Source organism: Mustela putorius, unplaced genomic scaffold (assembly GCF_011764305.1).
Source record: "Mustela putorius furo isolate JIRA1106 unplaced genomic scaffold, ASM1176430v1.1 tig00003859_pilon_pilon_pilon, whole genome shotgun sequence".
NCBI lineage: Eukaryota > Metazoa > Chordata > Mammalia > Carnivora > Mustelidae > Mustela > Mustela putorius.
Genome location: NW_025422011.1, coordinates 21679109 through 21702601, shown reverse-complemented (window position 1 = coordinate 21702601; position 23493 = coordinate 21679109). Strand labels below are relative to the sequence as shown.

Sequence of the window (23493 nt, the reverse complement as noted above, 5' to 3'; positions counted from 1 at the left end):
TCCAGTATTTTTTTGTCTTTGGAATTCACTAAATGTTAGATCATGATCCTGCATTTTAAATAAAGGAGAGAGAAAGTGTATTATTACTGCCACCAATTATATGACATTCTTTTCAAAATTGATATAAGCATTAATTCATGAGAGGAAAACACAGTTTAGTTTGGAAATCATCCTCTGTCCTTGCGGATGTCCTTTACTTTTAAACCTGATTGACAACAGACAGAGAGAGATCTGTTATGTTTACAGGATATCATACAGTGTACCAGGGTAAGCATAAGCCTCTCCAGTCTGATATGGGTTTGAATTCCATATTCTGACTGTGTGACTCCAGGCAAAGTATTTTATCCATCTAAGTATAGTAATAACTGCTTCTTAGGCTTCTCCAGTGATTAGATTAATACAAAGCCTCTTAACAGAAAACTGAGCACAAATTGTTACTTAATATTGGTCTGTTAGGACAAGAATGGCTTGTATTTCAACAGGCTCTCAGAATAATATGACTAATAATGTGACTTGTCCCATGCAATACAGAATTGAGGAAGAAACAAGAAAGTGCATAATTTAACCTTGGTGTTTTATTACTTAACAGAAATTCCTCGAACTTATCAGGAATATGAGAGCAGTCTTACCTTGAAAATGTTCCTGTTTCAGTTTGTGAATTTTTACTCGTCCTGCTTCTACGTAGCTTTCTTTAAAGGGAAGTTCGTGGGCTATCCCGGAAAATACACATATTTGTTTCATGCGTGGAGAAGTGAAGAGGTAAGAGTTGTCTTGAGAGGCTTGTGGCTTCAGGAACTCAGTATTAACTAAATACTTGTTCTGTGCCCAGCAGTAACTCAGATTTTTATCAAGATCCCAGAGAAGTATAAGACACCATCTCTCTCCACAGAGAGTACTGGTCTTACCATCCTATCGTCTGGTAGACTTCCCAGTTCCTTTTGGGCAAGGAGTTATTTTGTGCCTATTATTTAGGAATAAAATATGAGCTATAGAATGGAATAAGTGAGTTCTCTATTCCTGAAGGCTTCCTGCCAAGGATGAGCGATAGCGTTCCAGAAGTACAGCAGGAAGGCTCCACCATGGGTCATAGAGCTAGACCACATCAATGGTTTCCATACCTCCCTTGCACCCAAATCACATGGAGAAAATAACAACCCTACCCCTGACCCCCAACAGAAAGATTCAAGATCTTCTAAGAATGAGACCCAGCAATCCAAATGCGATGCAGCTGTCTTGTAATTGGTTAGTTATCCTGCTTGAAACTATTGAGCTTAAAATCTGTATCCCTTTAATATCCATTCCCCATCAAAATCTTCAGATTCTGATCCTGGGTCTAAGATTTCTTTTGTTGGCAAAAATCCATCTTTCATCGCTCCCTTTTCTTTTTTTCCTTTCTTCTGACTAGTGTGACCCTGGAGGCTGTCTAATAGAATTGACGGCCCAGCTGACCATCATAATGACTGGAAAACAGATCTTCGGAAATATAAAAGAAGCTATTTATCCGTATGTACAACTTACAAGTTTTTCTTTAGTCAGGTAACCATGAGAGAGTTCCTCTGGAAGAAGATGGAATTCTGTGATTATCATGGTATCATTGTCAGCAAATGGTTGAGTCAACAACAAAAACTCACTTTTAATCTATAGTCAGGAATGCATTGAGGTAATATAGGCTGTTAGACATCAAATTTTATTGCTTGAGTGAAATTGAGGAAAAGGTATTATTCCCCTCTCCTATGGAGGTTCCGCTGGGAAATCTGAATGTTTTATCCTCTGTACATTATCCTATATGTTGCCTATTACTTCTCAAGATTACTGAAAGTTAAACTCTATAAAAATATCCATGTGTTGTACACCGTAGGCACAAAAATTGGTCATGAATTAAGTTTTGGTATATGAAGGTATTGTTTTCTATTCCAAAAGCATGACAATAATAGACACGTTACGAAAAGAGAAAACCAAAATGACAGTTGATCTCAAATAAAAGTTGAAAATTTCCATGAATAAAAAGAGAGAGAATCATAAGCCTATCATCTTGCAGGTCTCCTAGTTAGAAAGTGACAGCATCAAGGTTTAGCACACCTACAATGTCAGGTGGACTCAAGTGCTCTACTTAAGACCAAGGCTTGGCTCATGTAACAGTACTTGAAGTTAGGAATTGGGTTTATTCTCACCTCTTCATGAAAGACGGTTGAAAATAATTTTCTCCTCTGCTTCCACCTCTCCCCACAGTTCAGTAGTTCTCCTGGGGTTCTATTTCATTTGCTGACAAAGGAAGAACATGATATATCTCTACAAAGAGTATTTGATAAACCACATCCAATTCCATAGAGAAATAACTCTAAGCTATTATCTTAAGTCCTAACTCTAGATTGAGAACCTGGAGGGCAGAATGGGGATAACTTCTAAACCAAACACAAGAGGGAGAGTAAATCTTCACAGAGGAAAAGAGACACTCAGGGAGATAAAAGGAAAAAAAAAAAAAGCAAGTAGAATTAAGCCTACAAACTGAAGTTCTAAAACTGCTGATGAGATTTCGTGCTACAAAGGCTGCCAGCAAAATTGGTTTTTAGAAAGTGAACTTAACTCTAGCTAGAAGATTCTGGCAATGCCTAAAAACGTAAAAGGAGGTAATACCGTTATTTAAAAGGGTCAGGAAATAATTTAATTAAAAACATATAAATGAAACAAGAACAAATTAATATAAAAAAACCCCATTCTACATAAATGAAACATGTTACTTTAAATAAACAGTTCAGTAGATGACATTGATTGCAGATTAGATACAACTGAAGAATGAATTAATGAATTGGAAAATAGTACTGAGAAGTTCCCACATTGTACAATATAACAGAGTGACAATGAGATTTAAAAAATTGAAGTGACAGGAAGCTATATTACATAAAAAGGCTTCCATGTTAACTTACTAGTTGTTCCAGAAAAAGAGAATTGAGTGATGTTGGAGGAAAAAATTCTCTCACCAATTCTTTCTTACCAATTCTCTGAATAAGTAGTTGCTGAAAATTTTCCAGAAATGAATAAAAATGTGAGTTTTTTTCTTTGTTTTTCCAGTTCCATCTGTGCCCAACTTTTTGATATTGTCTGAAAAATCTGAGGGGTTCTGTGCCCTTTCTCTTTCAGTTTGGATATAAGCAGCATGTAAATGTTCATTTTAATGTACATTTACTATAGTACTTAATGTTGTCTTTTAAATTTTACAAATTTGGAAGGTAGAAATGATGTCGCACTTTGGTCTTACTTTGCATGTCCCTGATTAATAACATGAATGAGCAGTTTTAGCTACTATGTTTCCTCTTCAGTGAAACACTTGTTGGTGTTGTTTAACCATTTTTCTACCGATTTACCCTTTTCTAATTGATCTGTAGGAATACTTTATTACTTCTGGTGACAGTGCTTTTGTTTGGGATTTGATCATATGTGTTACATTTATTTTATCCGAACATAAGTTTTGTCCCTTTATTTTTTCAACCCCAGCACTATTACAATTTGAGCCAAATAATTCTTTGTTGTAGGGAGCTGTCCACTGCATCGTAAGAGGTTTAGCAGCATGCTTGTACTTTAGACAGACTAGATGCTAGTAGTCCAGCCTCTCCCCAGTTGTGGCAACCAAAAATGTCTCTGATATTGCAGTGTACCCTTGTGCCTTTGTGTGTGTACTCTCTGCAATACCTCTGGTATAGATGGATAAAAGAATATACTTTTAATACAGTAGAATTTACCAAACTTTTCTATTATGGGTTAACATTTTTCAAGTCTTATTTAATAAATCCTTCCCTACCCCAAGATCAAAAAGATATTTTCATATACTTCTAAATTTTTAACATTTTAACATTATTGTATTTATCTTTTAAAGTTTGAATATACACGGAAAAGATTTTTGTGTTTGATCTGAAGTTCAAATTTAATTTCTTTCTCACGTACATATTAATATATGAATTGTTGTGTTTACCATTTATTGAGAAGTTCCTCCTCGCCTCTCTGCATGATCTACAATATTACCTTGTGCCATATAGCAAGTGCAAGGCTAGTACTAGGTTTCCATTCTGTTCCAGGATTTGTCTATCCTTGTACCAATACTATGCTCTCTTAATTAATATAGCTTTATAGTAAGTCTTGATCTCTGGTGGGTCAAGTCTTACCAACTTATTTTTTATCTATAGAAATATATTGGCTATCTTTTGTCTTTTGTCTTTCTGTACAGATTTTAGAAACAGCTTGCCAGACATCATATGGAAAAATATTTGATGTTTTTATTGAAATTACATTTCAGTTTTTCCTATAAAACAACTGGCATTTTCATAATACCAAGTCTTTTTATTTCAGGAATGTTTATTTTGGACTTCAGTGACTGTAAAGAGATTTAAACTTAGGTATATAGGTCTTACAGATCTTTTGTCAAATCCATCTAAAAGTACTTTCAATTTTAGTTGCTGTTGTAAATGGTATCTTTAAAAAAATTATGTTTTCTACTTGTGTTTTATGGGTATATAGGAATAAAATATGTAGATAAACTCCATTTTTAAAAATAATTCTTATCGAACTTCGTTTGGGTTTTTTTAAGCAGGCATTTCATTCATATTACTGTTCATACTCTGAATCAGAGATTTCTTCTCCTCATTTCCAATTCTTTTGCCTTTTTCTTTTTTCATCTTGCTGTGCTAAGAACTCCTATAGAGACTTTTTTTCTTTTTTTTGGTTTTTGCAGAAAATTTTTTATTAAATTGACCATGAGTTCATAACATTTGCTTGGTATAGTGCTACTTTATTCAAGTAAGATGACTTTTTAAATTTTAATTTATGTAGTTAACATACAGTGTTGTATTCAGTTCAGGTGTACAATATAGTCATTCCATAATTCCATTTATTACTCAGTGCTCATCAAGATAAGTGTACTCTTAATTCCCTTCACCTATTTCACCTTTTCCTTCACCCATCTCCTCACTAGTAACCATTTGTTTGTTCTCTGCAGGTAAGAGTCTGGTTTTTTATTTGTCCCTCTCTTTTTTTCCCCCCTTTGTTTGTTTTGTTTCTTAAATTCCTTGTATGAGTGATATCCTATGGTACTTGTCTTTCGCAGACTTGTTTTGCTTAGCATTATGCTCTCTAGATCCATTGTTGTAAATGGCAAGATTTCATATTCTTTTTTATGGCTGAATAATATCCCATGGTGTGTGTGTTTGTGTGTGTGTGCGCGCGTGCACGCACATATCACATCATTTTTTTAAAAGATTTATTTATTTATTTTAGACAGAAAGAGAAAATAAATTGGGGGGAAGGAAGAAGAGAGGGGGAGAGAATCTCAAGCAGGCTTCTTATGAGTGTGGAGCCAATGAGGGGCTCAGTCCCACAACCCTGAGATCATGACCTGAGCCAAAATCAAGATTCAGACACTCAGCCAACTGAGCCACATAGGTGCCCTACCACATCTTCTTCATCCATTCAATTATTTATCAGGGGACACTTTGGTTGCTTCCATAATTTGACTATTGTAAATAATGCTGCAATAAACATAGGGGTGTTTGTATCCCTTTGAATTAGTGTTTTTGTATTCTTTGGGAAAATACCCAGTAGTGCATTTACTGTATCATAGGGTAGTTCCATTTTTACATTTTGAGGAACCTCCATACTGTCTTCCACGATGGTTGAACCAGTTTGTAGTCCCACCAACAGTGTAAGAGGGTTCCCTTTTCTCCACATCATTGCCAACACTTATTGTTTCTTATGTTTTTGATGTTAACCATTCTGATGGATACAAGGTGATATCTCATTGTGGTTTTGATTTGCATTTCCTTGATGATGAGAGGTGTTGAACATCTTTTTATGTGTCTGTTGGCCATCTATAGGTCTTCTTTGGAGAAATGGCTGTTCATGTTGACATTTTTAAATTGGAATATTTGTTTTTTGGGTGGTGAATTGTATCGGTTCTTTATATATTTTGGATATTAATCAATTGGATATGGCATTTGTGAGTATTTTCTACTTACTAGGTTGTCTTTTAGTTTGTTGGTTGTTTCCTTTGCTGTGTCTAATAGATTCTTGAATAAGAAGCCTTACTCTCTTCTTGATTCTAAAGGGAATGCTTTTAGGTTTTTCCTATTCAGAATGATATTTTCCCCAAGATTTTGGCAAATGTTTTTTATTATATTGAGGTAATTTCCTTCTTTTTCTGCTTTTCTGTCATCAATAGGTTTTACTAGGTGCTCAAAATATATCGAACGCATTTTTCTCATTAGTCAACATAATTTTGTATTTTTCTGCTTAAATCTGTTAATGTCATTTATTACATTGATTGCTTTTCTAATAAAAAAAAAAAAAACCTTTCTGTTCCTAAAGTGTTCCAACATTCTGTTCCTAAAGTGTTCCAACATTACCATGATACATTATTTTTCAAATACTATGGAATTTAGTCAGGTAATATTTTGCTTAGGGTTATTGCATTTATTTTCACGTGCTTGATAGGCCTCTATGTTTCCTTTGTTATGTATTTTCTCTTGTAACCTATTTCTCACTTCCTTGAGCATCCTTCTGAGTATCATGACAACTTAAAGGTTAGTAAATTAAATGGAAAAAAAGTGGTCCTATGGTGACCCTCTCTTCCATATGCTCTTTAACAGAACTATTTCTGAGTAAATGTATTTCCATGGGGAGAGTCAGGGTAGTCTTATTTTCTTAACACACCAATAAAGAGCTTTGACCTCAAGCACTAGATTCTTAATTTAACTTTAGCTGTAGTTATACTCTCTGTGCTCTGTGATCTTAAGTTACTTAACCCCTCTCACCACCAATTTCTAGATCTAACACCCTGGTTTTCTGACCACTTTCTTTTAAATTCTAATCATGCATTCACTTTTATCACTTCCCACAGTATGGTTCTGAATTGGTGGAGACGTCGAAAAGCTCGGACCAACTCTGAAAAGCTATACAGTCGATGGGAGCAGGATCATGACCTCGAAACTTTCGGATCTCTTGGGCTCTTCTATGAGTACTTAGAAACAGGTAAGTTTTAACCACTGTCTTGAAACATAGTCAGTCTGAGTAAAGTAAGTTTTTTCTTTTTTCTTTTCTTTTTTTTTTTTTTTTAGCTCTTAATGTTTCTTCCTGCCTTGTACCTGGTAGGTGTCTAATAAACTATTGGAATGTGGATAAAAAGACAGGTGGATGGTTGTATTGCTTACTAGGTAGAATGCAGAATGAAGCTGAGCTTCAAAGCACTCGTGTTAGAGATATATTTCCTGTCAATTGGATGTTAAGATTGTTGAACCAAATAAAGGAAGAATCACTTTTTTAAAACTCCTCTCTCAGATTAGCTTGCATAGTTCCCCTGTTTGCCTCACTTTCAGCCCAGAGAAAGAATTAAGTTGATAGACATTTCCAGAGTCTAACATACATTTAGAGTAAGTCCTTTATTTCAGGCTGAAAAGAAGAAGGCTAAAAAGAGTTGTGTGGGGGAGTTCACGTTGAACACAAGAAATGCATAAAAAATGCTAAGGATTGAACAGAGAAGAGATTTTGAGGTGAAATTTTAGGAGGGATGATGATGGAGACTGCTCTTAAAGTCTACGTAAATGTTTCCTCTGAAGTTACTTCTCTGCTTCTGTGATGAAATTAAGGAGAACAGTTTGCTTTACTTAAGACTCTTAAGGCCCGGGGCACCTGGGTGACTCAGTGGGTTAAGCCACTGCCTTCATCTCAGGTCATGATCCCAGGGTCCTGAGATCGAGTCCCGCATCAGGCTTTCTGCTTGGCAGGGAGCTTGCTTCCCTCCCTCTCTCTCTGCCTCTCTACCTACTTGTGATCTCTGTCAAATAAATAAATTAAAAAAAAAAAAAAAAGACTCTTAAGGCCTATGAAAGCATGGGGGAATGAAAAAGTGACCTGAAATTGCTACTGGTTTCTCCACTGTGATAGAAACATGAGATACCTGAATGAAATAGGTAAATTTAGGACAAACTGAAAGCAGCCTGTTTCATATAACCGGTTATAAAATTGGGTAGTCCTTGCTTTATGGGGTGATAAGGCTCCAATTTTTAATTAATTGTGTATCAAATGCATTTGCTCATAAATGCATTAGGGATTATCACTGAAATCAAAGTTTCATAAGAAAATTAACTACCATTTACTGAGGTACAGCTGAGTTAGTTTATTGTGGATGTCTTGTGTACATTATAGCATCCTGAAACATTCGACAGAGAACTCATATTTCACTGCATTTTGTTTTGGAGGATACTGGAATTAGGATGGGTCAATTTATGCTATGGGCCAAAAATATTTTAAGTAAAATGTGGGATTTGAACACAGAAAATTCAAGTTGTTTCTACATAATGCTTCCTCTGAAGAGGTGTTCAGTTGGGTTGGAAAGTGGCAAGACTAATTCTTTTGAGAAACTTTTGTGAGAAGAGTTGAAATCCAGAAACACTTGAGATTCATCTAAAAATAAAGGACTAGTAGAAGCGCCTTCCTCTCTCCCTTCAGTGGAAAGCCATTCCTGTATCTCTTATTATATGGTTTCCACTTATGGGGGAAGCCCAGACTGCCAGTTGAATGTACGCTTGTACCTCAGTTGTTGTTGGAAATAAAAAAAAAATGGGAAGAGAAGTTAACTTACATAGGTGTTAAGTCTTAATGAGGAAAGAAAATAAAATTTATTAGAAAGATGTCAAGATAGTATAGAGGATCAGGACCTAAACAAATACATCTTTCCAGAAAATTGTGTTATATTTTCTTGGCCCACATATAATTTATATGTTTGTAATGCTTTAAATGATTCATTTTCTGATTTATTCTCAAGCATCTTCCTTTGCACTGTCTTTTCATCTGTTAGCACCTTCAAATCTTAAACAGTGTAGCGTGTACACTGTTGTAGTTGAGTATGTTTATATAGCCAACACACGCTGACTCTTGGAAACACACAAATGAATCAGACATTCTCCCTGATCTCATAGATTCCTCAAGATAGAAGAATTTGATTACCCCACTAATGTGTCACTACCAGTGTAAAGACTAGACTAGCATCGACCTAAACATAGCCCCTAATAAAAGGCTGGGTTTTAAGAAGAATAAAAAGAATCTCTTATTTAACAAGAAGAAATGCTTTCTTCAGACAAGCAGATGTCAAAAGAAACAGTGAGGACAGAACTGAGCTATATGTGCCCAGTTTCTCCTCTCTGTGCTAGCCAGTAACTGAGTCACTATGCTTCCAGTGGGGAGGAGGAAGTGGGCCAATGGAAAGAGGCCTGGAGTGTTTTGCTGGTGTAGATCCCTCCAAAAGGAGGACGTTGCGGAATTTGGGCAGAGTTTTTCCCCTTTACTCCTTCACGATAATGAGTTCACTAATTTTTCTTTTTTTTCCTACAGTTACCCAGTTTGGATTTGTTACATTATTTGTGGCCTCTTTTCCTCTGGCTCCTCTTCTTGCTCTCTTGAATAATATTATAGAGATCCGAGTGGATGCCTGGAAACTTACAACTCAGTATAGGAGACCCGTGGCTGCTAAAGCTCACAGCATAGGTGTTTGGCAAGACATTCTTTATGGAATGGCTGTCCTTTCTGTGGCAACTAACGTAAGTGGGCCCATTTTGCTTGTGTGGCTTTGTATTGCATTTTGTTTTCTTGGCAATGGGAAGATATACATGATGCTTAACTCAATCTTTAGCTTTGTTGATTTCATCATGGTGACAGTCCATAATGATACATCATCCCTACGCTTTTTTTTTTTTTTTTTTTTTTAAGAGAGAGAGTGAGCATGTGTGTAAATAGAGGTCAGGGGGAGGAGCAGAGGGAGAGGGAAAGAGAATCTTAAACAGGTCCCATGCCCAGCACAGAGCCTGACACCTGGCTCGATCTCACGACCCAGAAACCATGACCTGAGTCAAAATTAAGAATCAGATTCTTAACTGACTGAGCCACCCAGGCGCCCCTCACTTTTATGCACCAAACAACAAAGAGAAATTTATGACATGCAAACTCTCAGAAATACAAGGAAAATTGTAAAACCACTGTCCTTGAAATACCATGGTACAGTTTTATAACACATGACAAAGTAGATAGAAAATATGTAATGGTACATAAAATATTTGAATAACACAGTTAGAGCTTGATTGTACCTGATGTTGTATACTACAAATAGAGAATATACAACATTTACATGTTATGTTTATGGAGCACTTATTGGAGCACTTATTAAAAAATGATAATGAAACTAAATTTCCCCAAAGCAAAAATTTTTACCATATATATTTACATATAAAAATGGTATAAAAATTGAAGTTGATAATGAAGATAATTTTAAAAACTCTAACCCACTAACATTCACACTTCTAAGTAAGCTTTATTGTATTAAGAGGAAGCAAAATTGAAATTATAAAGAGCACTTAATTAAGATGAAAACCAATAGGAATGAACTAAAACCACAGTTACAGAAAAATTCATAGCAATAAATGCTTTTATTATTAAAAAAGAAGACTTGAAAGCATGAGCTGAGCATGAGTTCATAAATGTAAGGAAAATGTAAAACTAATCAACAGAAAGTAGTAAGAAAAAATTAATACAGATACAATCAGAGATAATAAAATTGGAAAACAAATAAAAAGCAGTATAATTCCTAAGTGAATTAAGAGTTGGTTCATTGAAAAGACGTATAAAGTAAACAGAACTCTGAAAATCTGAACTCTGAAAAGTTATAAGATACAGGTGAGAAAATTGTGAGACTGTTATATGTCCCTTTATTCCAATAAATTTTAAAATCTATTTTTGAAATTGTCACCTTTTTAAGAAGATAAAGATGGCCAAAGTTTATTCAGTAAGTGGTAGAAAACCTGATTGGACCAGTAGCTATCAAAGTATTAAAAGTTTTTTTAAAAGCTACCACTAAGGGGAGCCTGCGTGGCTCTGGTGATTAAGCCTCTGCCTTCACTTCAGGTCATGATCCCAGGGTCCTGGATTCCAGCCCCATGGGCACTGGGCTCCCTGCTTAGCAGGAGTGTGCTTCTCCCTCTACCCCCTGCTCATGCTCTCTCTCGCTTTCTCTCTCTCTCTAACAAATAAATAAAATCTTTAACAAAACTAAACAAAAGAACCTTCCACTAAAAATGTAGAGGGCAGAGCCAGATGGTTTTAAATGGACTTATATACCATTCCAGAGCTTGGGGAAGGATGGAAAAATACCATTCCTGTAGAATCAAATATCGAAATTACTTACACTGAACTGTGGGACATTAACCATCGCATGGTCTTCTCTCTCCATCGCCTCCCCACCACCCACCTACCAGTGCGAGGGCATGAACACACAGGCACGGATGTGTGCACACTCACGGTCCCAGTTTATGGAGTTGGTTCAGGCAAATGAATTTGGCTAAGGACGGTGTAAATGTGCTGTGAAACAGATGTAAGAAATAACAAGGCATGGTGGAAAGAGCATGGTTTTTGGAGCCAGATACATTTAGGTTCAGTTTTCATCATGGCCGCTCTCTAGCTGGGAAGGCTTGGAATACTGATCACAAACTTGAAAAGGACTATTTCATGTTGCAGGCCAAGGACTCCTATGTTAACATAACTTGTAATAGCATTTTAATCGCTTGCATCCATATGGAATGGAGAAATATGCAAATCAGACATTTTTAAAAAACTAGATTGTTAGCTCAAGATTTCCCTCTTGCTTGGTCTTTTAGGCTTTTATTGTGGCATTTACATCGGACATCATTCCCCGTTTGGTTTACTACTATGCCTACTCGACGGATGACACGGAGCCCATGAGAGGATATGTCAATGACAGCCTGTCAACATTCCTTATAGCTGATTTTCCAAACCACACTGCACCTTCGGAAAAACGAGACTTCGTCACTTGCAGGTTTCCTCTTAATCTCTTAGCTTTTTTTTTTTTTTTTTTTTTTTTAATTTTTTATTTTTTATAAACATATATTTTTATCCCCAGGGGTACAGGTCTGTGAATCACCAGGTTTACACACTTCACAGCACTCACCAAATCACATACCCTCCCCAATGTCCATAATCCCACCCCCTTCTCCCAAACCCCCTCCCCCCGGCAACCCTCAGTTTGTTGTGAGATTAAGAGTCACTTATGGTTTGTCTCCCTCCCAATCCCATCTTGTTTCATTTATTCTTCTACCCAATGGATCAAGAAGATGTGGTATATATACACAATGGAATTTCTTAGCTTTTAATTTTGCTTTTTAAAATGTGTTTTTTGAGTTCTCCACTTCCCCCATGGCTTGAGATACAAAGGAATTACTTAGGGCAATAAATTTCCTGGGTAAAGTGCATCGATTTTAGACTTCACTGATCTGATTTGGAAAAGTAGAAAGGCCAAAAGTAAAAGGATATTATGAACAAAAATAGTATCAATTTTGAATTGTTTCTTATTTTCTAAATTTATTGGAGAGATTTCTCACCAACAAATGCCCCTTGGCCCCACGATATAATATCTATTAGATCATACAGCATGATCATAGTATATCTGCATTTAATCTATTTCAATTTACACCATGATCATATATCTGCATTAAACCTACTTGAATATAACTATATGTTCTTAAAAAGAGATAGAGTGAGAAAAGGAGAAATAATATGATAAATTCACCATCTGTACCATGTAAAAGTTTTCCTCCATGCAGAGAGCATGAAATTAGGTTTGTGAACCTGTTTCCATTACTCAGCATGTCCTGTGCTCTGAGGGTCTTTTTAATCTAATTTAAAGATTGTATATGATAAATAAATAAATATGACATAAAGATTATATATAAAGTACATAAATATTATACATATAATATATATCTAGTACATCAAGACCACTTAACTTAAACCTTAAGCAAGCTACTTCTTCTGGGAAACAGCACGAGACAGCAAAATGTTGGTAGACATACAGGTAGCCAAACCATTGTTCGATTTTAGATCTGCATATAAAGGAATCATAGTATGGTGTTTATGAGCATGGGCATGTGTCCATTTTCTTGATTTCATCACTTCCTAGGTGGACTAAATCTTTGAAGAACATCAATGCCTAGTAACTTTGCAGAAAACAGTGGGCATACAAAGTCGAGCACTAAGAAAAGTCCAGAAGAATAGTAAGATAAATAAAAACAATGCAGTGTCAGATAAGCCAAAAGAAAATAGAGTTTAAAAAAAAAATAGAAACATTCAACAATATCAAGTCCTGTTCTCAAAAGATCAAAAAAGAATTAGCATGTTTCTTCAGTTTAATGACAGGAGAAAACGCGTTTTAGGGGAGTGGTGGACAGAACTAAGTGTGTTAAGGAGTAGGAAGAGAGCGAATGGAGACAGAATCATTTTGCTGACTCTTTTGAAAAATTTGACTTTGAAGGGCAGGACAGAAGTTTCACCTGTGTCTCCTGCTACACCAAACTATATATAAATAACATGTGGCCATGATTTTTATATGTGCAAAAATGAAATGTATCAGAATGCAGTTACCTTCCTACGACTTGACTTTTGTAGTCAATTAAAAGTATCTCTTTAGAGAAATGATAAGAATTTACATTAGGTCTCTATGCGAAGCAATAACTAATTTTTTGCATTTACTTCTGTTTTTCAGGTACAGAGATTACAGATATCCTCCTGATCATGATCAGAAATATTTTCAAAATATGCAGTACTGGCACGTCCTCGCTGCCAAGATGACCTTCATCATTGTTATGGAAGTAAGTCTCCCTTAACTTACATTCCACTTAGTCTGTCCTCTCCCTCCAGATTTCTAAGGGCATCTGCTTGGCAGAAAATTAGTATTATCTCAGGAAATTGTTTTGAAGGAAGTATTCGTTATCCTGAAAAGCAACATAGGGATATTTTCAGTACAATGTGTTGTTGCCTATTATTCACCTACTGTTGTTGAAAATATCCAGGTGACATAAAGAAAAGAAAAACATAGGGCCTCTTCCCTTGAGGTCAGGAAAAGGACAAAGAATGCACTGATTTTGCTGAACAGCTATTACATACTGGTTCCAGACACTGTAATGATAACCTTCTAGGTTAGACCTTATTGTTCTCTCCTGAAAAATGAATCTCAGACTCAGCAGAATTGGCAGTGGGTTTAAAGATAATCAGGTAATGTTGGAGCTGGGCTTCCATGCCAGATACATATCCCTCGCAGGCCTCTGCTCTGTCCACTATATTATGTTTCCCCCTTTGTGGAATATCGACTCTTATTGTAGATATAGGGCATGCATTAAAAGAGAACAAATACAGAGGGGGAATTTGGGTAAGTTTCATGGTGACGTTCTATATCAAAAGACATGAGGGCCAATGAAGGAAAAAGAAATAAAGTGAAGGCACTTTTTCTCTCTGCCATGAAGTTCAGTAGTAGTCAAGTCTAATGCAAACACATACAGATTCTGTGTGATGAAAAAGAGAGCAGTCTTATGTATATCCTTCCCTATGTTTTTCTTCTCTCTCTCTCTCTCGTTCTTTGTGACCTTATCACTCTTTTGTTCTCATATTTTCCATCATAAGTTTAGATCACCTTGCACTCTGGTCAGTTGCACTGGGGATTTTTTAATTTTTGTCTATTGTTCTTACTAATGTTTTTAATTATGCCAGGCTCTGACGCACCATCTGTGATGATAGGCCCATCTGACTCACTGGGACTTTCACCTTCTCTTCACCTTCTCTTGTATTGAAGACAATTTTCTGTGGTCTGTGTTTCTCCCGTTCTTGGTTTACTAGCTTATTTGATGAAGTGTATTTTTCAGTAATTTTCTAAGGAAAATTATGAGTGGTCAATTGTTGAGAACTTGAATATTGAATATTTCTTCTTTCCTCACAGATGACTAAATGGCATAGAATTCGAGATTAAAAGTCATTTTGCCTGAAAAATTTTCAACTAACTTTATTTAGGTATTCCTGACATTTTTGAAGACAGTGCTCTTTTTTTTGTCTGCTTCAATGTTGTTAAAAAATGCAATACAATTCCAATTCCCCAGACTTTGTTTATGATCTTTTTATAAATCAGTAAGCTTTAAGGATTCTCTCACTAGTCCTTCTCTTATGAAAAATTACAAGTTCTTATTATTGGATAATACTCATTTTTCTGGACACTTGGTGGGCCTTGTGAATCTGAAAAGGTACTTACCTTCAATTTGAGAAAATTTGCTTGTACATATTATTTTTTGAATTATTTCCTTCTTTTCTCTGTTCTGTCTTCCTAGAAGTTCTATTACTCAGGTGTTATACTTCCTGTTTTGAAATTGTAATTATTTTCTCTCCTTTAGATGAACTCATGTTTTTATCTTTTTGTTTTGTGTTTGTTTTGCTTCTTCATTATCTCTGTTTCCTCTTAGTTTCTATTTGTCTGTTTCAGTCTTTTTCTTTTGCTTAGATACTTTTTTTACATACCTGCTGATTCTTGGCAATCTGCTTCTACTTAAGAGCAAATAAGTGAAAGCTAATTATAAGCTTTGTGTGCCTACAGGAGAAATGTCACTTGGCAGGTTTCACCATAGGGTGATGAGGTAGTGAGGGGACCTTTTCATTTGGTATCTGCCATTGTAATTTCACAGACTACTTACTTTCCCCAGAGAAAACTCTTCCGAACTCCTTTCTGTTGCGCTCTTCTACTGCTGCCTGTGTTCTGAGACCTGAGCGAGACAAAGATGACTAAGGATCTTAGGATTCACTGAATTTCACTTAATTGCCCTATTTTCAGTATGGCGCCACTCCTCCGTCCTCCACTGTCTCTGGTGCTCCTGAGTTCATGGCTTTCTGTTTGGATTTCTGCACAAATTACTCAGTTGCTGCCAGGGTGAGGTTGGAGGGAAGTAGTACCTGGATGGCAATGGGAGAGAGGTCCTGAAAATTCCAGCTTTTCCTTATGCCAGATGTTGGCTAATCCTCTGGTTAGCCACCCACGTGTATGCTTCCACAGTCCTTAGGACCATCTTTCCTGAACTTTATTGAAGATCTAAAAAAGTTGGCTTTTGACTTGTTGGGTTTTACCACCATCATATCATCAATTGCAAGCTGAAATGCCAGCTCTCTTTACTCTCTTGAATCTGTTATCGCTGTTCCCTCCTTTTTTGTTTTTTTTGTTTTTTGTTTTTTGTTTTTTTTTTGGTCTTTGTGAGTTACACCATTTTTAAAAATTCCCTTCCAAGTATCTTACTAGGTTTTCAGAAGTGAGTACAGTTAAACAGTATATTCAATAACCATGATCACCTGGAATTTCTGTAATTATGCATTTTAGTAAACATTTATTTGTTTAATGTGTTTGTCTTTCTGGGAAAGTTCCAGGATAGGAATCTTATCTTTTTGCTATTCCTGATACCTTCTGTATTGAGCACAGTTTATTGAATGAATGAAGTGATTCATAAGAACTTCCTGCTGAACATTTGACAGTTCTAACAGTGTCCTTGATTTTCTCTTATGTTTCTTCCAGCACGTTGTGTTTTTAGTTAAATTTTTGTTGGCCTGGATGATCCCTGATGTTCCAAAAGTTGTTCTGGACAGAATCAAGCGAGAAAAGTTAATGACTGTCAAGATTCTTCATGACTTTGAGCTTCACAAATTAAAAGAGAACTTGAAAATTAGTTCTACTGAACTTGCCAAACAAGTCTTGATTCAGGAAAACAAAGCACAACTGGCTAACTCAGCGGTCTAATCACCATAGTGAGCAAGCAGTCGGTTGCCTCTCTGGCGTCCCAACTTTCCCTGGGTTTTGGGTAGAGGCCAGAAGGCATGTATCAATTTCACCCCACGTCCTCTTCCTTCTTTTTGAATTCAGAGTTTTTGTACACTTTTACAGTGGCCTACTTTGTGAGGTTGGAAGAATACCACTTGTCTGCTTTATTGGCTGAACTCTTCCCAGATATTGTTTTCTAGAGTTCTAGAAATGATTGTTAAAAGTGCGTGTTGAATCAGAATATTGGAAAATCATGGAATGTTGCAGTTTAGAATTAAACACTGGACTCGGGCTGTCTTATCACGTTCCAGTGCATCTGCACATTTTCATGGTCTTCTGTTGGGTTGTTTTATAACTCCTTCCCATCAAGAAAAATGTTGGTACAAAAGGAAAGGAATTGAAGTGGCCTCCTGAGCCATGTATCTCCTGCCATTGCAGACTATGTGAATGAAAAAACAAAATAAGATGACTTAAGAAAACTCACATATTAAAAATGTTGGGTGGATATCATGGCGGGGGTTTGTTTCTGAAATCATCCTGAGTAAGTTAAGTTAAACTTCCATCAGAATCCCAGATTCCCCTTCCAGGTCAATGCAGAATTGATTTTTCAAGAGACTGAACATTTGGGTTGCAACAAAAGACTAACAACTCTGGTCTTTAAAGATAACATTTTGGTAATAGTAGTTTCAAGGCTAGATTGTCTTTCTGGAAAACAGCCTAAGAAGTTGTTAGGTTGCTTCAGTTCTTCAAGTAAATGAAAGATATTATAGAGAAGTAAATGTGTCTTCTTAGTAGTTAACAAATGCAAGACAATGAATATTGACTAATTTATTGACCTTAATCTGAAAAAAATTGAATTATTTTTAAAAAATCATTTTTCTTCTATAATGCGTATTTTGCATCATGAAGCCTGTTTGAGCATTAGCTCTTTGTATAAGTTAGGTACAAGTTGTTTATGAAACTTGATCTGTTTGAAGCAATCTTGAATCTTTTAATGAGTTTACCCTGTTTTCTATTGATGCATCACTTCATTCAATACACAGTGCCTTGTCCCTATACCTTTGACACCCAAGAAGTGGTTGTGCTGTTCATGTGATGTGATATAACATCTCAAATATTAGCTTGTTGTACAGAAATTGTCAGTTTAACATCAGTCACAGAGTTGAACACCAAAAGTAGATCAACCAAATAAGAAAGGGGTGATGGATTTGATTGCTAAGTGGAAAAAAAAAATTAATTGCATTATTTCTCTCATACTTAAGCCCATGGCACATGTACACCAGTTCCTTTTTCTCTTATGAAAAATACTTCATATACATTTTTAACACTACAAAGTGAGGGACACAGTTCAGATATAGTACTTGCATCTCTAGCTTTCAATTACACTTCAGTTCCAAAAGAATAGTGTTTTTTTTAAATTCCATACAAAAGAAGAAACTTTATCACAAGATATTTTTAAAGTAGTTTTATTATTTGATACTAATTCATTTTTGTAGAATTGCCAATAGTAATTATACGGCAGGTAGTATTAGCTAATGATAGATAGTAAACATGTAGAAATGAGGATTATGAATTTTATAAAACCATGAGACAGTGACCCCAATATTGGCAGTAATAACTTGTCATCCACTGGGTAGATTTTATAAAAAAAAAAAAAAACATTTTTGTGTAATTTAAAGTGATCTCATTATTGAAGAATGATTTCATAGGAGGAGGAGGCCTATTTCTTGCTTGAGAACACTAGTGTTACTATGAAATAAGCCACAGATGCAGTATCTTTGGCTTGTCATATCAAACTCTGTGTTACTACCATGTTGTCCCTTTGCACAGCTCATACATATTACTTTCTTCCTAGGTGCTAATAAAAATAAGGAAGAGTGTGGAAATCGGTTTCTTGGATATAAGTTTCAGTTTCTATGACTTAACAGTATTTATAGACCTAGAGTGTTAAGATAAATAAAGACAAATTTAACTCACAAAGTTATCCGTACACTGCAATCTTAAAAACAAACCAACTCAAGTGTTGGGTTTCTAGAATGCATGGAGAAACTGGCAAGAGAGGAAGTAGTTTTAAGACAAGTAAATAGATCCTATGATCAGTAGATATTTCCTTTTAAAATGTTATTGATAAATACTTTGTATTCGTGTTTCAATTTTCTACCAAGAGCCTTTTCCTTGTTTCACAGATTTTAAAATGAAATAAAAGTATCCCTCACTTTCCTAAAAGCTTGCTGACCAAAATTTAATGTCAAATCAATTCAGGTAGATTTGGCCTATCTAATTAAGCTCGTGTTATTCTGGGAGGGCTGAATTAAGAGCACCTGACTACCAAGTGTAAGTTGATATTTATCAGCACAGCTGATGTGTTTATCGTCATCGGATCAAATACTTACTTTTTTCAGAAATGTTCCAGGAAACATTGGAGATTTTATTTGAAATAATTTAAAGTGCAAAACAAAACAAAACAAAAATTATGTAACTCTTTCAAATGTCATCTCTAATCCTTGCCTTCATCAGTTTTTCTTTGCACACAAGAAGCAGAATCCTTTCCAAACATTTATTCCAGAGGTCTCCATCAAGAAGGAAGTATCTTAATTAGATGGAATGCTGTCCTAGTTTTGCTACATCTCATGACTCCTGTTGGCTTTAACGTTCTTCTCTTAACGAAGCCATTAAGTCAGTTTTCCAGGAGAAGATGGAGCGAAGATGATAAAGAGGAGGAAGGACAGAGGATGAGCGGGGTGAAAGAGTTCTCTCCAGATAAAGCCGTGCACGCTTCCAGGGGGGGAGGCATTGGTGAGGCAGCATGGCGCGCTGTGGGTGGTAAGGGGGATGTCTCTCCTAAGGCATCTTAGTGAGGGTGAGAGAAAAGCCAAAGAAGTTTCATGTTGAGAACTGTCAAATGTAAACTTTGATTCCAAAGTGATTGTGTACTGTCAGGTGCTATGCAGAGCCGTGAATCTCTGTTGATCGACTCCAGTCCAGGGTGAGGACCTCGGGCTGCTTCTTCAAAAGGGGAATCTATTGTTTTGAAAGAACCCCTCCATAACAGTTGTTTTTAATTAGCAATAGTTATTATGTTATCAAAGAATGTTCATAGGCTTGGAAGTCTACTACCATGACTCACTATAACTATTATGTTATTCTTTTTCTAGACAAATTTTTACTCTTCTGCTTTATGTGTGATAATTCAAGTATGTCAATTATTCCAGCATGCTGCAGAAATTCATGAGAATATTAAAAAGAATAGCATGGTTCAATGTATATGAGATGCCTTCTCCCATTCCCCCACTCCAAAACATTTGACTAGGAATGTGTTTCCTATGAGTGATTTTATGCCATGGTCCTAACCAAGAAAATAAGGCTCCTTTTTCTTTTCTTTCTTCCATTTTTCCCCTCCCCCGAGGGGGACTTATGTGGGGTTATGCAGGGAAGGTTGCTCTTTAGTAACGGGTATATAAATCTCAAGAGATTCAAACTCATGCAGTGAATAAAGTAATACTTTGACATGAATTCAACTTATTCTTCCAGTACACATTGATATAATTTGAATGCTCTGAATTTGAGTGCTCTCGAAGGTTTTTAGACCTCTTTTTGTTTATAAATATTAAATGCAATTAATATTAAATATTACTTTTAACATGTTTAATTCACCAGATTACATGTTTGTCACATGTAGAGATGATTCCTCAAAATAAGAGGCTGCAGGGTTCAGAAAATTTGGAGAAAGCGGTACTTCTCATAGTTTTGCCTCTATTTTTGTCTACTTTGGAAAATTGATAAAGGTGAATAGAAAGTCCTATATTCTGAATAAAGGTCTGAAAAATCCACAACCACATGCACTGGAATTATCTGGGATAGTTGAGAGAAATTCATATCCCTTGGTCCTAATCCAGATCTCTGGGAACAAAATCTTTGGGAGAGGAGCTTTAAAAAAAAAATCTCCGAAGTTACATTTTGGTGGGTCTAAGACTCAGTTTCCTAAGAATGCCAAATTTCCTAGCCTTACTAAAGCACTTTTTCATAATAACTCTCAAACTTATCATTCCAATTCGTCAAGGAAATATGTCAGGGCTGGTAAATTCAGGATTTCGAAGTTCATAGAACTGTTCTAATTCTGCAGTATGCGGAAGTTATACAAATTTTATACCTTAAGAGCCCTAAACTTGTAGTTTCTACTTAATTAAAAAAGAGAGAGAGGATAAAATAAAACACATTTGCTTTTACCAATGTATTCAAGAAGAGAGAAGTGTGCACTGGCCAGAAATCAAGGTGAATTCATCACATTCTCTGTATGAAAGACACATTTTAGGTTAAAAGAATACATAGATTTTCAGAATTTAATCAGGACAGTAAAATGATGAATATTGTAGAATAAAGAATTTGTTATTAAAAAAAATAGGCCTTTTGGAACTGGAAGAAAGTAGGAAACAATGGTGCGGAAGTGGGATTTAGAAAGTCAGAAAAAAACACTGTTGACCTCTCCTGGAACGCTGCCATGAGTGAACAAATTCGAGCACGTACGGATATTCAAGAGCTGAGGTGAGACTGGGAAGGAGGGTGCGTGAAGGAGTCTTTGTTTTGGCGAAGATAAGTGTGGAAGGTCATTGTTTCTGTACAGCTACTTACTTTTGTGGTTTGCAGCCCAGCTTCCCTGCTGGTCAGCAAGGTCTGGACATGAAGTGGAGAAGAGTGAGACCAGATTCCTGTCATCAGTCACTGCAAAGCTCTCCAGAGGCAAATAGCAGCAGCTTCACTTCTGTCTGCCTTTTTTGCCAATCTCACCAGACACCAGATAAGGAGTGGGAATTACAGCTCCAGCTTAACCAAAACTACCATATAAACAAAACTGCCAAATTTATGAAACTATTGATCACTTGAATGATGTGGTTAAAAAACAGAGCCAATTTGCCATCATAAAAAATGTTGTTTTCAATAACTAAGAATAGGACTTTCTAAGAACACTGTCAGTACAAAATCTGACCAATGCAAGGCCATAAAAAAACAAAAACAAAAAAACAGAAAACTTCGAAGAACTAAAATCAATCAGAAGGTAATTTTCTCTGTCTACAATAAAATGAAATGAGAAAATGATAACTAGAAAATTATGTGACAGATTTTGAAATAATGTACGAATCCAAAAAAAATCAATCAAAATAGAAACTAGAAGGGCACTGGGTGGCTCAGTCTTTAAGCGTCTGCCTTCAGCTTGGGTCATGATCCCAGAGTCCTGGGATCCAGCTCCAGCCCCACGTTGGGCTCCTTGCTCAGCTGGAAGCCTGCTTTTCTCTCTCCCACTCCTCCTGCTTGTGTTCCCTCTCTGGCTGTGTCCCTCTCTGTCAAATAAATAATAAAATCTTTTTAAAAAATAGAAAATAGAAGATAATTATAATTACATGGAACCAAAAGTACTGAGCAGCTCAAATTGTGTGAGTGTACTCAGTACTGGTGGATTGCTTTCAGAGAAAGTGTATAGCCTTCATTTAGGCTCTTCAAACAGAACAAAGGAAAAAATAGGCTAAGTATCAAAAGAAATTAGAGAACAGCAATGTAAACAGGAAAAGGAAGGAGAAATGAATTAAGAGGAGAAATTAATGAAAGCCTTACAGAAAACATTATTTTTAATGGGAATATGTTAGACCCACCCTTTTATAATTAGCAACAAGAAATTACACTTCCGGTAATAATAGCCTGGGTTTTGTTCAGATCACGGAAACTCTGAGAACAACTAGAAAAATTGGGTAAAATGTTTTAAAACGTTGAAAATATCAGAAAACTACATAGCCAAGGGGTACTTGCAGCCTTTTAAAATCAGTATCCAGGAGAGAGGAGGAAAACCTAGTGAGCAAGACCAGCCCGTGTTTGTGGTGATTTTTCTCCTTGAGGAAATTGGAGATTCCAAAAGCAAAAGTAAGAGCTGAGAGGAGAGACGCTGAGCTGAGCATTCAACAGACTTGGGGCTTGGGAAAAATATGTAAATTCAGGGTCCCCCAAAGATAAGAAGTCTTGGTACAATCCCAGGGTTGTCTGTTGAGACTATACATACAAGGACACAGAGAGGTTGAAAGGCCCAGAATGGAAAAAAGAGACTCCATGGAAACTCTAATTTCAGTGAAATAAAATAGATCTATACAAATGTCAGGCAAAGTAGATTGTGAGGCAAAATATAATAACTAGAATTTGGGATATTTTATAATGGAAAAAAATGCTAATTTTAAAAAGAATACATAGCCATACTAAAGATGTGTATCTAATAAATACAAGAAAATATATAAAAGAAATGTTGGTAGAACTAGAAGGGATCATAAATCCACAACCATGAGAATATGCTCTATAATTGGTAGACAAAGCAGGAAAAAGAAAATGCATCAAGGACATGGAATATTTAACAATGCGATCAATCATCATGACCTACAGATAGAATTACATCAAAAATAGCAACATCCACATTCTTGCACAGGTGCACGTGAAGCATTTACCAAAATGGAACATATCCTGAACCACAGAGTGAATACAATTTCAAAGAACTAAAATCATTTGGAGTATGATCTCTGGTCCAGTGGATTAAACTAGAACTCAGCAACGGAAAGATAACTAGAAAATATTCAAAATACCTGGAAATTAAGCAACACAGTTCTCAGTGTCATATGGATTAGAGGAGAAATCTCAATGGATATTAGGTAACATTTTTAAATGAAAATGAATATTGACATTTCATTATTTGTGGGAAGAAGCTAAATCGCTGCTTTAAGAAAAAATATCTGGATCTTAATGCATGCATTAGACAAAATTATGAAAATAGATTAAGATATGCTTCTATCAAATATATA

At 35.9% G+C, this 23493-nt stretch overlaps 1 protein-coding gene across 4 annotated transcripts in view; it reads left to right on the top strand.

Annotated features, from left to right (window-relative positions):
- ANO5 (anoctamin 5) overlaps positions 1-17190 on the top strand; it is a 95799-nt gene extending 78609 nt beyond the window's left edge. For all 4 annotated transcript variants that reach the window (XM_004752152.3, XM_004752151.3, XM_004752146.3 and 1 more), the window contains 7 exons: positions 590-759; positions 1406-1503; positions 6884-7014; positions 9373-9578; positions 11685-11863; positions 13586-13691; positions 16421-17190. In XM_004752152.3, the coding sequence (XP_004752209.1) occupies positions 590-759; positions 1406-1503; positions 6884-7014; positions 9373-9578; positions 11685-11863; positions 13586-13691; positions 16421-16642 (1112 nt within the window). In that variant the 3' untranslated portion in view covers positions 16643-17190. The remainder of the gene's footprint in view (positions 1-589; positions 760-1405; positions 1504-6883; positions 7015-9372; positions 9579-11684; positions 11864-13585; positions 13692-16420) is intronic.
- The last annotated feature ends 6303 nt before the right edge of the window (positions 17191-23493 follow it).